This window comes from Cynara cardunculus, unplaced genomic scaffold, assembly GCF_001531365.2.
Source record: "Cynara cardunculus var. scolymus isolate 2C unplaced genomic scaffold, CcrdV1 Un_Scaffold_4782, whole genome shotgun sequence".
NCBI classification, from domain to species: domain Eukaryota; kingdom Viridiplantae; phylum Streptophyta; class Magnoliopsida; order Asterales; family Asteraceae; genus Cynara; species Cynara cardunculus.
Genome location: NW_020202063.1, coordinates 1 through 13,028, shown reverse-complemented (window position 1 = coordinate 13,028; position 13,028 = coordinate 1). Strand labels below are relative to the sequence as shown.

At 33.5% G+C, this 13,028-nt stretch overlaps 1 protein-coding gene across 1 annotated transcript; it reads right to left on the bottom strand.

Moving 5' to 3' along the window:
• Window positions 1-6,501: 6,501 nt before the first annotated feature.
• Window positions 6,502-8,213, bottom strand: LOC112504154 (the record flags this gene model as incomplete). The annotated part of the gene is made up of 3 exons (XM_025108104.1): window positions 6,502-6,890; window positions 6,938-7,246; window positions 7,373-8,213. Coding segments are annotated over 3 exons (1,539 nt in total), but the record flags the coding sequence as incomplete, so codon positions are not given.
• Between the last annotated feature and the right edge of the window lie 4,815 nt (window positions 8,214-13,028).

Genomic DNA, 13,028 nt, shown 5'->3' with positions numbered 1-13,028 from the left:
CTTTATTAATTAATAATAATATAAAATTAATTAATTTATATAATTATAATCTATATTAAAAATTAAAAAAAAAAATATAATAACAAAATATTATAAAAGTTGAAGGGTCAAAACTGAAAATATCAAAAGGTTAAAACTGAAAAATAATATATAGGAGAGGGTATAGAAAATGTAGGGGGAAGAGTGTAGGAGGCGGTGGGGTTAGAAAACCCCATTAAAAATCAAATATTTCTATTATTTTATATTTAAAGTGTTTATCCATGTTTCTTTGTTTTTAAAAAAAAGCAAGAGGCCGTTTACCCAAATACTTACTCGGTAAGCGCATATTGGTAGGAGTTAACATTATAATCTATTTTACCAGATAAGATTGTAGTATATTAAAACGGTAACGTATGCAACAATTTACCCGGTAAACGCTTATCCGAGTAAGAGTCCTCACCATCACTTACCGAATAAGACTCTCTATCCCTATTATCGCTCTTACCGGGTAAGATTTTCAGCCCTTGCCATGTGCATCAGGTGAGGAAAGTCACCCGATCCACACTTACCGGGTAAGTATTTAATAAACGGCCCCTAAGTTACATTCCTATGCTTTGTTTATTTGTATGACTAAGTGTGATAACTGGGTTTTTGGTTATATAATTTGGGACGGTTTTGAAAGATTTTGGTAAGTAAAGAATTTTTAAAATATTTATGTGATTACCTGTTTATTTGTTTATAAATTCCACCGCCTATGATTTATATATATATATATATATAGGGGAACGATCAAATACAAACACCCAATTTGTACAAACATATATATATATATATGTATATATATATATGTATATATATATATGTATATATATATATGTATATATATATATATGTATATATATATATATGTATATATATATATATTTTAGTTCATGGGGTTGAGTGTAAGTTATGAGTTTTAAAATATTAAGACTCCACCGCCTGAGTTTTTAGATAGCATATAAACGTAATAAGATAAATTTATCTGATCTATTCGGTTTTAGAAAAAGAAAAGAAGAGAAAAAAACTGTGTATTCCTATATGAGATACTACGTGAAGCTATTAAAAGTTGATTCTGTGATTATATTTGAAAATCGTTGCTGTAAGTTTCATCTTCAAATACGTGCACATAAGGTAAGCTTATTTTATCAACTTTCTATATTTGGTATTTGAGTTATTGAACTGTATGGTTCTATGTGGAAAAAGGCAACTGTTCCTGAAATTATTTTGAGTTGATAATAAAGTTGGGTTTAGAACTGTAAAAGTTCTTAATATGAAGTTTCTGTGATGAAACTGTTTTGATGCCATTCTAGGCAAAAATGACAGTTTTGGTTAAATTTTTATGAGGGGGTAAAGGTGTCATATCAAGGAGAGGTGTACCATGGAATAAGGGTGACATATCAAGGAAATGTATACCATTGGAATAAGGGTGGTAAGTGTGAAATCTGAGTTTTCATCATACATCTTGTTATTACATCCATAAGATGCAATGATCTTAAATTATCACTTCTTTGTGATGTGAGGACTTGGAATTATTATTCTTATTGATATGACAACAATGTTGTTATGTAGAGAAGGAAAATGGTTTATAACCAGAGAGGCTTTGATTGCCTGTGTTTTGAGTCAATAATATTTTTGGGTAACGTATGCAACAATTTACCCAGTAAACGCTTACCCGAGTAAGAGTCCTCACCATCACTTACCGGGTAAGACTCTCTATCCCTATTATCGCTCTTACCTGGTAAGATTTTCAGCCCTTGCCATGTGCATCAGGTGAGAAAAGTTACCCAATCCACACTTACCGGGTAAGTATTTAATTAACGGCCCCTAAGTTACATTCCTATGCTTTGTTTTTTTGTATGACTAAGTGTGATAACTGGGTTTTTGGTTATATAATTTGGGGCGGTTTTGAAAGATTTTGGTAACTAAAGAATTTTTAAAATATTTATGTGATTACCTGTTTATTTGTTTATAAATTCCACCGCCTATGATTTATATATTTATATATATATATATATAGACACACTAGGTTCGGATCCGTGTATTACACAGGTTGATGACAAAAATTAAGCGAAACTGATATGTATTTTATAAAGAATTAATAATCGGAGGTAATTTATAAACTTAGACAAAGGTACAAGTCCGATTAATTTTTTGATATAAAGATGCTTTTACTCGAGAATTAAATGTTACATATACAAAGGACGACCTGTGCTTCGATGATCAGGAAAACTTCTAAATGAAGACAAATAATGTAGATCCAGTATGCAGTGCTGCGTAGTACATGCAGAGCTTGTGTATACCTCTGTATGAGACAAGCAAAGGGAATCAGAGGTTCTGGGTAGTACATACAGAGAGAGAACTCTTACTCAAGACAAGTACAGAGCCTCTATGAACCTCTGTATAAAGGACGGAGGCAGGCTTCAAAAACACAAGTGTAAAAAAGTTTCTAAAGATTAAGACGAAAACTATTTACAGTTACAAGTTTAAAGGCCATCATCAGAGTAAGGACAGAGCATCGACGCATTACGTGAAGAGACAGAGCTCTTTCTCAAGACTTAAATGCAGAACCTCTATGCAGCTCTGCATGAAACACGTAGTCTGGTTCAAATTGACCGCAAAGCACGTGTAGAACCTCTGTTAAGCTCTGTATGAAGGACGGAATCAGGCTTGACAAACACAAGGTCTAAGAAATCCTCCAGAGTTTACAACGGACAATATCCAGCATTGCAAGACTTCTAAATCAAGACGACCAATCTGGTTACAAGTGTGAATCTCTTTTCAAGAGTTAATTGCTAAAATTAGCCAACGCTACAAGTTTGTATAAATTTTCCGTGAACAGAGGCTCTGCATTGTAGATGCAGAGCTGCTGTGTAGCTTTGCATGAAGCACAAAATCATGCATAGAGGTGCTGCGTGGTTTCTGTAGTATCTCTCTAAAGCTCTGTATGAATTACAGAAGTTTGGTCAAAGACTCTGCGTAGTACATGCAGTCCCTCTCTAAAGCTCTGTATGAAGCACAGAGTCCGGGTGAGAGAATTTGCGTACCACATGCAGATCCTCTATGGTCGGATAATTATAATGCAGAACATAAATGAAAAATAAGCCTCTTAAGAATTAATAATAATATGAGTTAATAAGATGAAGTTGTAAAACAATATTTATAACACAATATAAACTGAATAAATGTCACACCCCGCTAAAGCGGAAACACGAGATGTAACAGGCAAGTGAGTCACAGCAACAATTAATAAATAACACTTTTTAAAATTTCAAAATAAAATGAGTTTAACATCATAACCAAATTTTTGACAAATATTTCTTTTACAAAAGCTTCCACTGCGAACTTAATCAATTTCTCCACAAGTATGCTCCCAAAATACTTCATTTCTTACTTGTTACCTGAAAAGCATGGACCAAAATCGAGTCAACTACAAAGAGTTGGTGAGTTCACGAGTTTTCACATGCATAAAATAATTTAATGCATAAACCAAATATTTGCAAACTTATGCGAATCTTTTGCACTTAATAAATGTAAATCTTTCACGATGTAAAAACTTGAGACGCTACTGAGCCTTTCCTGACCAACTTGCCCCATTATTTTACGAACGACCATAAGTAGCCCGTACACTTACTTAGGTCCCACAGTTCGTTATAATACTAATTCAGAGGTGGTCCAAATTCCACATGATTAGACCAAGAAAACATAGGTAGAGTGCACCCCTTTCTGGGTGGGACTGTCAACACAATAGCGGCTATCCACAATACCACGGCCCGGGGATGTACCCGAGTTAACAAGCAGCGTTTACGGACGGGGACTTTATTTGAAAAATATACTCCCAAGCACATCAATTTAACATTTATATCAAAGTGCAGTAACAGTCAATATTTCATGACATAATAAACTTGACTAAGCAGTTCCTTAGTCCAATGGTTACAAACAAAACTTGACTAAGCAGWTCCTTAGTCCAAAGGTTTCAAACAAGTAATATGCATWGTTTGCTTAATCTCAYGMTTTTYCCCCAAAACAATAAACAAAGTATTAAAAKTGGGGCCGTGAGTACTCACTRSTTTGATGATGAATATCCCAGTAAAYGAAGTTTGAARCTTTCAACGTCTGTCCTGTCTTCCTAAATAAACCAACATCCCACATTCAGATCACCTATGAGTTMTAGACGAGAATAGAGTCAAGTTGCACCCTATGTAATGCCATTGGATTTTTATGAATTAAAGTTGATATTTTATTAATAAACTAATAATAGTCCAAAATAAAAGAAATCAAAATCTTTTACTTCAAAAGCTGATTTTTGGACAGATTATACATCCTGTTACAAGAATTTTTGGGGTTCACAAGACTCTAAAGGTAGAAACCTTCCAAAAGTTATTTTATGTCCAACTTGTCACATCATTTAAAATAATGACATCAGCCGACTATTCCAATTATCAAGAAATTTGAGTGGGTTTTAAATTCCTCATCATTACTCTACAACATGGAATTACACAACCCCCAAAACAGATTGCACGCTCACCAAGCGGCAGTTATTTGGGGTCTAATCTCATCATTTTTCAAAGATTTAAATTCTATTTTCAAACTAACAAAGGAATTTACTCAGTCTCTAGAAGATATTTTCCGATTCCATTAAATCCCGAAGATGGCAAAGCCGATCAGAGATGCATGCAGAGTTCTATCATTCTTCAAAATATAACTTTTCATGACAGACTTTGCATGCAATGGGGTTTTCTCCTACTTTCTTAAAGATCAAAGAACATGGATCATAGATTATCATCCTTTTTGAAGACATTTTCAGTTCTTTGATGAATAATCTCCCCTCTTTAATTTTCCAGAAATTTTACTAAAAGATCGGGTAGTAGGAGTAGGAGGATGAAAACTTTTGATATTCTGTAAAAGTAGGATAACTAGTATCGTACCTTTTTCTTAGAATCTTTAATATTCTTCAAGATTGACAAAACTTCTTGAAGGTTTGCTTGAAGGAATCGGCTGGAGGGTGATTTGCTTTAGAGAGAGATTAGAAAGATAAAAAGYTTAAGCTGADAATTTGGAAATKAAAGTTTTTCAAAGGATGTGGGGTATTTATATGAGGATTTTTAAACCAGAAAATGGGCTAGCCTCTAAAGGCCCAAACCCAAATAAAACTTTTATTTTTCTTAAATAATAATAAGCCCACTTAAATTTAAAACCCACCAAATAATTTATTAATAAAATTAAATCCAAAGCTCCACCTTTTACTAAGAATCATTTGGACATTTAAATGAGACTTTTGCATTTTAATTTAAAAGTTTATAATATCAACTTTATTTTATTTAGAGTATTTCAAAAATATTTGGCATTACACAAGTTAGCTTTATCTGATCTCCCACCGATGCGTGATCTTTCAAACAAAACTTGGGAGCTAATCTAGATAAATTCTAATCACTAAAACTAGATCCTAAAGAAATATTATTTCTAAATATAGGATCTATAATAAAATGCTAAACTGAGACTCCGAAATGACGGAATGTCACAATAAATATAAGTTAAATATGTAAAACATTAATAAAATAAGAACCATGTATCATATATTACTAAACACTTCTTTGTATACAACATTCGTTGTTTTACTGTCAATAATACCATCATCATCCATAATTAGTACTTTCAAACCTTGCTTGCTTTTGACTCTGGATAAAACAACATATAATTGACCATGTGTGAAGATCGGTTGTCTTAGAAATAAACCAACTTTTGATAATGATTGTCCTCGACTCTTATTAATGGTCATGGCAAAACATAAAGCAATTGGAAATTGTCTCCTTTGAAATTTGAATGATATCCTTTTGTCTGTAGGTGTTAAGAACATTCTTGGAATGAATGTACGGCTTCCAATATTGCTTCCAGATATAACTTGTGCTTCTATTACTCGATTTCCCAATGTTAACACCCGCAGTCTAGTACCATTACATAATCCAGATTTCTAATCAATATTCCTCAGTAACATGATAGGAACTTTTAGTAAAATCTTATGGTTTGGTATTCCTGATAATTTAAGATCATTTAAAACATCAGAAGAGTACAAAGTTTTATCAAACTCATCATGAAGGTGCTCTGATTCACATAACGTGTCTAGACTTAAGTACTCCTTTTCTTCTCCTGGAAACAATGACAGCAAACAATCATTTATTTCTTGAACTACTTCATTTTTTGGTGCAAGTATTGCTCGTTCTTGAAAAAAGTTGAGTTGTTGATGTTTTCAAGAATTGAGGGATAGACAAATTCGATTAACGCGAATATAGGATCGATGCAATCGGTAATGAGAAGATCATGAGGTATCTCAATAACTGCTTCACTATCATTATTACCTCCAACTTTTCCTTCTCCTAAGTCCAAAATCCATTTTGCAAAATCCTTTGTTTCTTCAATTTCTGAACTCTCACTGTTTGCAGTTAGCCTTATGTTCCTGGTTAACCTTAGGACTTTGCATTTTTCTCAAATGTAAGATGAACTTAATGATGCATTTACGATGTCTTGTCTACCTGCATTGGGAATAACCGACAGAATCTGTCTGAAATCTCCTCCAAAAACAATTACCTTTCCCCTAAAAAGCATATGTGAGTCACCAGTGCGTTGAGCATTGAAAATATCATTCATACTTCTATCTAATGCTTCAAATGCATGTTTATGAACCATTGGTGCCTCATCCCATATTATCAAAGTAGTTTTCTTTATTAAGCTCACAGCATCACTGTATGGCTTCATGTGGCAAATAGAATCTTCATTGAGAATGAGCGGGATGTGAAACCGAAAGGGTGATGTTCTGCCACCGGTAAGAAGTAAAGATGCAATACCACTGGAAGCAACATTTAAAACAATTTCTCCTTTAGATCTTATTGATGAAGCCAAGGTCTCCATAGGAATGTTTTACCTGTTCCGCCATGCCCATAAACAAAAAATAAACCACCTTTTTCCTTTTCAACCGCAGTCATGATTTCATTATACACACCTCTTTGCTCATTTGTTAGAGCAATTACAAGTGTCTGAAACTCATCACGTAAATTATGATGATTATAGTCTAGTTCTTCTGCAATCAAACGGTTGTTTGAGGATTCAAGCGAATCATTATCAGGATAAGGCAGAGTAGTGAAGTCTTTCAACGTGGAATTGTTATGAAGCAAAATCTTTTCAATTTCGAACAAAGTTAGATTCTTCACTTGTTCTTCATTAAGAGATAAATCTGTAAGAAGATAATATAAATGTAAACAATTAATACATGAAATTAAAAGTAGATACAATTTAATAACAACCATAGTTTTTGATAATAGTTGTATAACTCTATGCTTAAGATATAGAATTAACATACCTGACGACTGTAAAGCAATTCGTTGATTGTACAGAATCCTATCTGCTAAGTATTGCCATGTTTTTTCCCAAACAAATTCAGGTCTAGATAGACTCTTTGAAATCAGCATGGTTGCAAATAAGAAGCGGAGATAATAACCATATGCAGTTAAATTTGCCTCTTCAATGGCTTCAATATATTCCTTGTCATCGTCTAAAAGCCCAAGAGCATAACATGCATCTCTAATAGTAAGAAATGTTTTTCCATTAACTGTACGAATGTCTTCAAATGATTTAGGACCTTTGACTTTATTCAGAAGAATTCGTAGAATGTCTTCAAATGATTTAGGACCTTTGACTTTATTCAGAAGAATTCGTAAGTAATACCCTTCTCCTACAGTAGGAGAAACTGAATGAATCCGTCCAATTGAGAATCCTTTTTCCCTTCGATCCCAACGTTGTTCGTCCAATTTCCAGACAAAATTTGTAGGGAATTCAACGTAAGTGAGTTCTCGTGCCTCTTGATAAATTTGATTACAATGCATCCAAGCTAAGAACATTGAGGACGCCACAGATGGTCTATTTAGGACATTATCAATATTATCTTCAGCACCAAACACCACTTGTTGTTGTCCCGGAAGATAAAAAAGAAGTCTTAAAACAGAAGGAGTCCTGTAATGAACATCATATCCAAAAATACACCTTGAAGCTTCACATGCAGAAAGGTATCTACAATCATAATACTGTTTTATCTCATCAACATCATTAACAGTGACCGCATCATTACCGTTTTCTACAATTGCAACAGTAGCTCTATTTGGACCCTTGTTGATATATTTGAACAGATACTTGATTGAAGATGCCTGATTGCACCACTCAACATTAATGTGTGCTTGATATCTTTTCAACAAATGTTTATTATATGGAACGACATTTCTATTGTCTAGTTTAACACTTGATTTTTCAATAAAACGTCCAACAACTCATCTGCGGTATACAGGATAACCATTAACATCAATTGAAGTGTGTTCAAAAAATTTCTTCGGGTATTTTTTGAACACTTTCTATCAATCATGCGTGGACAATTAATGTTTTCTTCACCACATGGTCTATGCATCATGAACTCTTTTACAAGTAAGTACAAGTCTGGATCACTATTTTTGTCTGGGATCCTAGCTGAGATGATAGGATAAATCTGTTCAACAGTAGGCAGCTTGAAATCTCGGTGCATAAACAGACAGATATGACTGTGAGGAAATCCACGCTTTTGAAATTCAATTGTATAAACAACTACAAAAATGTTACAACTTAAATTAATGAAGATAAGACTAAAAGTATGAAGAAATATGTTGATATTGTTATCATAAATTGAACATACCTGCTTGAATTTTGCCAAAAAACTTAATTATCTTTCAATTCTCTAATAAGTGCATCAAGCTTGATATTAAATAAACCACAAAGAATGTCAGGCCTGTTTTCTGGATTTAGGCATGTGTCCTTAACAAATCTTCTAATTTCTTGCCATTTTGGATTGCAAGTCATGGTTAGGAACAAGTCAGGATCTCCATACCATTTACAAAGGGACATTGCATCCAAATAATTTTGCATCATGTACTGAGCACCACCGGTGAAAGAAGAAGGTAGTATATGAAAGACCCGGTTTACATAAATGATAAAAGGTTTGCAATACCTCATTTCTATAAATGATAAACAAACCACCAAAAGTTACATTTTTAAACCTTTAGAAARCAAASKGGATATAATATTTACGAGTTTCTAATTCGAAATGTCCGCTTGGTTTACAGAACGTTTCCGTAAGCACCTGTTTTCCAAAATATCCTAAAACGGACAAAATAAACTGAATAGATTTGCATAAAGCTTAAACTATATAAAAGACGGAGGATATTAGCTACCCGTTATCTAGATATTTTAATTACAACCAAAAGACAACTAATAATTTACAATCCATAGTTGTATTCGACTAACTATATGTTAGGACTGAGAAATCAGTATTAATTGTATTCGTCTTGAAAGTTTATAAATAGTCTAATTGTAAAAAGTCAGTGTGTTTGACTTTTCTTATAGGTTTGACTTTGACTTTGTGTTTGTATGTTTGACCTTATAAATAGGTGGTAATCTTTGTAATTAGTAAGAGAAGAGCTTATTGTAAGATTTGATACGTATTAAGAAGTTTGACTGAAGTTTGAATGCATTGACTTTTTCTCTCAAAACTCATATAATTGTTCTTAGTGTTCTTACAAGATAAATCTGAGATTCTGCCATTGTTATGCATATTGAAGTTTGATCAGTGATTTTATGGACCACACAATTGGTATCAGAGCAGGATGCAAGAAATCAGAGAAAGAATCAAGAAGATAAGTGATTTTTTTAATTTCTGAATTTTTTTTGTTCTTAGTGTTCTTCGTGTTTTTGATTTTTTTCTTCTGTTTGATCCGATTTTCTCATAAAATCTTGTGTTTTTGCGTTAAAAACAGGATCAAAATGCTCGAAATTGCATTGTGAATCTTTGTTATTCACAAACTTTTATATTTTGATCAATTTTAATCAAGATTTATTCGGTTTTTGTGTTTTAATTTTTTTTCGTGTTCTTGAATTTTTTCGTAAATCAGTGTTTTTGATCCATTTTGTTGTTAAATTTTTTTGTTTTTGTGTTTTTAATAGTTTTTGATCTGTTTTTATTTTTTTTGGTTGTTTTTTTTTGTTAAACCGTCCAAAGCCCACCCGGTTTAAACACTTCAATTTTTTTTGGGCTTAATTCCATTTTTTTGGCCCATTACATTGACCGGATACACAGTCCGCCTACATCTTCATTGTTCTGGTCGAAACATTGAACCCTCTTGAAAATTGAACGGAGGAGGAAATCGAAGGTGTCAATCGGTTTTGCAAGTGCATCAAGCGGAGAGGTAAACCGCACATTGAGCGGTATTCATCAACACCGCAGAAGCCTTGAACGGTATTCATCTACACCGGTCATCACTTGACTGGATTAGGGCTCTGATTCGTTCAGCAGGTAAGTTTTCCATCTCAGATTGTCCGGTATTCTTGTAAACCGATCAACCCTTGATCGGATTTGTGATCGGATTAGATTTCTTCTTGATCGGTTTAGTACTTAACAATTTTTGTTCATGATCTGTCCGGTTTACTAAACCGCTCAATTTCATTTTCTCAGAATTTTATTTGATCTCTATACGATTTGGATTTAATCACAGCAAGGCTTACTAATAGTTGACTGTCATATTCCTCAATTGTTCATTATATGTCGTTCATATCATTTGATTTAGGATTCTGAGTTGAAGCTATTGTGACATACAACAGCTAATTTGACTGTAGAGAGTGGACATTATGTGCAAGTGACTGTGTACACACACAGACTGTGTGATTGAGTTTAAGGATTTGTCAAAAGTTTAGAGTTCTGTTTAACAGGTCTTGACAGCAGTAAGTAAGCTGTTTGATAAAGCAGTAGGTTGAATTTTTTTGTGAAAATCAAGTTCTGGTAATTGGTTGGAATCACAAAAACATAGTTGATTGTAATATGTTTTTCAAGTGCGAGAGCAACATCATTGGAAAGCTGATTTGAAATAGATTCTGTCAAACAATAGATGCTACAGAAGAAAGAAACAGCAACTTAAGTTCTCGTAACAGCAGGTCTTAACACAGCTACACAGTGTGCAGCATAATTACTGTTTTGACAGCAAAGAACAGCAGCAGCAAATTTTAAACAGCAACAGATTTGAAACAGAAGCATGTTGATCCAATGCAGAGCTCACAACAGTCTGTACAGATTGTGAAGGGAGTGCAGATTGAAGAAGCAGCAACATTGCAGCACGTTTGGAATTTCAAGTTGAGATCACAGACTTGCAGAGAAGAAGAAAGCAACAAAGGTCTGTTTTTTGACAGGTTCTTTTTAAAGCAGCTTTCGTGTTTGTTGTGTTTGTGATTTTGATTTGAAACAGTTTATTTTTTTAGCTACTTTCGTGTAGTAAATGACTGTTTGAGTGTGCAGTGTCTCAAATATTAATAGTAACTGCAACAGCAGTAACTCCACAGCAAGTGCATTAAACAGCAACTACATAGTGTGATCTTGACAGCAACTCCACAGCAGTCCTGACTCGATCATAGCTTATGAGGAACTAAAGCAGGTCATCGTTTCAGCAATGAGCAACTTGAGATCACAGCAGCAGACTTGTTATTAAAAGCAGCCTTGTTATTATTGTTGTTGTTTACAGCACATTCAGTACAGGTTCATAGTTAATTGTTCTTAGTTGCTTAATTGCTATCCATTGTGAAAAACAGCAGCAGGTTCATATAGTTTAACTTTTGTTTGCTGTATTGTTTAGTATTAAACAGTTTCTTCACAGTTAAGGATTGGTGACAGCCGACTGTTTAAGTCGCAGCTGCAACTTTTTGTTTAGACAGTGAACAAAACARCAAGTATATTCAGGAAGAGGGTTCACACATCAACAAAAGCTTGYAGATTTGTTTCTTTAAGGTGAYAGCAGATTGGTTACAGCATCTCAAGTGTTTGTTTCACAGTATTGCAAAGTTTTTCAAAACAGAAGTTGCAGATTTAAAACTGTTGCTATTGGTATTTCATTGATCAGATTTGAAACAGTTTGCTGTTTAYAGGTTCTTTGTTGCTTACAGATTTGAAACAKATTGCTATTTACAGTTTGCTGTTTTTGAGCTGTTTCCATGCAGTAACAGCAAYAAGTGTCTCAAGMAAGGTTTGATAAACAACATAATTTTGTGTACAGCAGGTCTGTTTTTGGTTTTTGATTTGGAACAGAAGTGTACATTGTGAAAGATTCTTTTAAGATTGTGCAGGTTGTGTGCATTAAGCAAGCAGCAGCAGAAGCTTTTAAAACAACAGCTTGCATTGGTTTAATATTGTTTTGTGATTTGTTTTGGAAAATACTAAACATCAAGGTGTGATCAACTAACAGCTGGTTTGAAACAGCAGTGTGCAGGACTAAGCAGCAGCTCCATAGCTCCACAGGTTTTGACAGCAATTTTGGATTTGAAGCATATCAGAACAAGTCACCGCAGCTCGTGTGAAGCAACTGATAAGCGGAGCATATTCGTGGATTTTTTAATACACTTTTGAGAGCAGTTAGATTTTTTTTTTGTTTAAAGTGTAATATCTGTATTGTAGAGTGTTGATACGGTGTGATTTGGACTTAAAGTCAGAATTTTGGACTTGGTTTATTGTTTTTTTTTAACTGTTTTTGGTTTCTTAGATTGTTTGTGTTTAGATTTTTTGTTTTTGGATCATTGTATATTTGTTTTTGCGTGTGTTTTTCAGTGTTTGTGTTTTTCTGTTCTTTTTGAGCTTAACTGTTAATTTTTTTTATCTGATTTCACTGCATAGATCCTTAATTGATCATTTTTTTAAAAAAAAAATGGCAGATATTCTTTTGAAAGAGAATCAAGAWTTVCRAGCAAAGTATGATGAGCTGGAAAAGAACTATAAACTTCAAAATTATGTTAATGAGAAATGTAATGAATCTTTACATCGAGGGTATAACGAAAAGATAGAAAGAATTGTGAAGGAGTTTGAACATAAGATAGAAACGGTTGAAAACAATCGGAGTTTGGATCGGAAAAGTTATAATGATGAATTGGAAAAGTGGATCTCGTCTAATGCTGATTTGTCAACT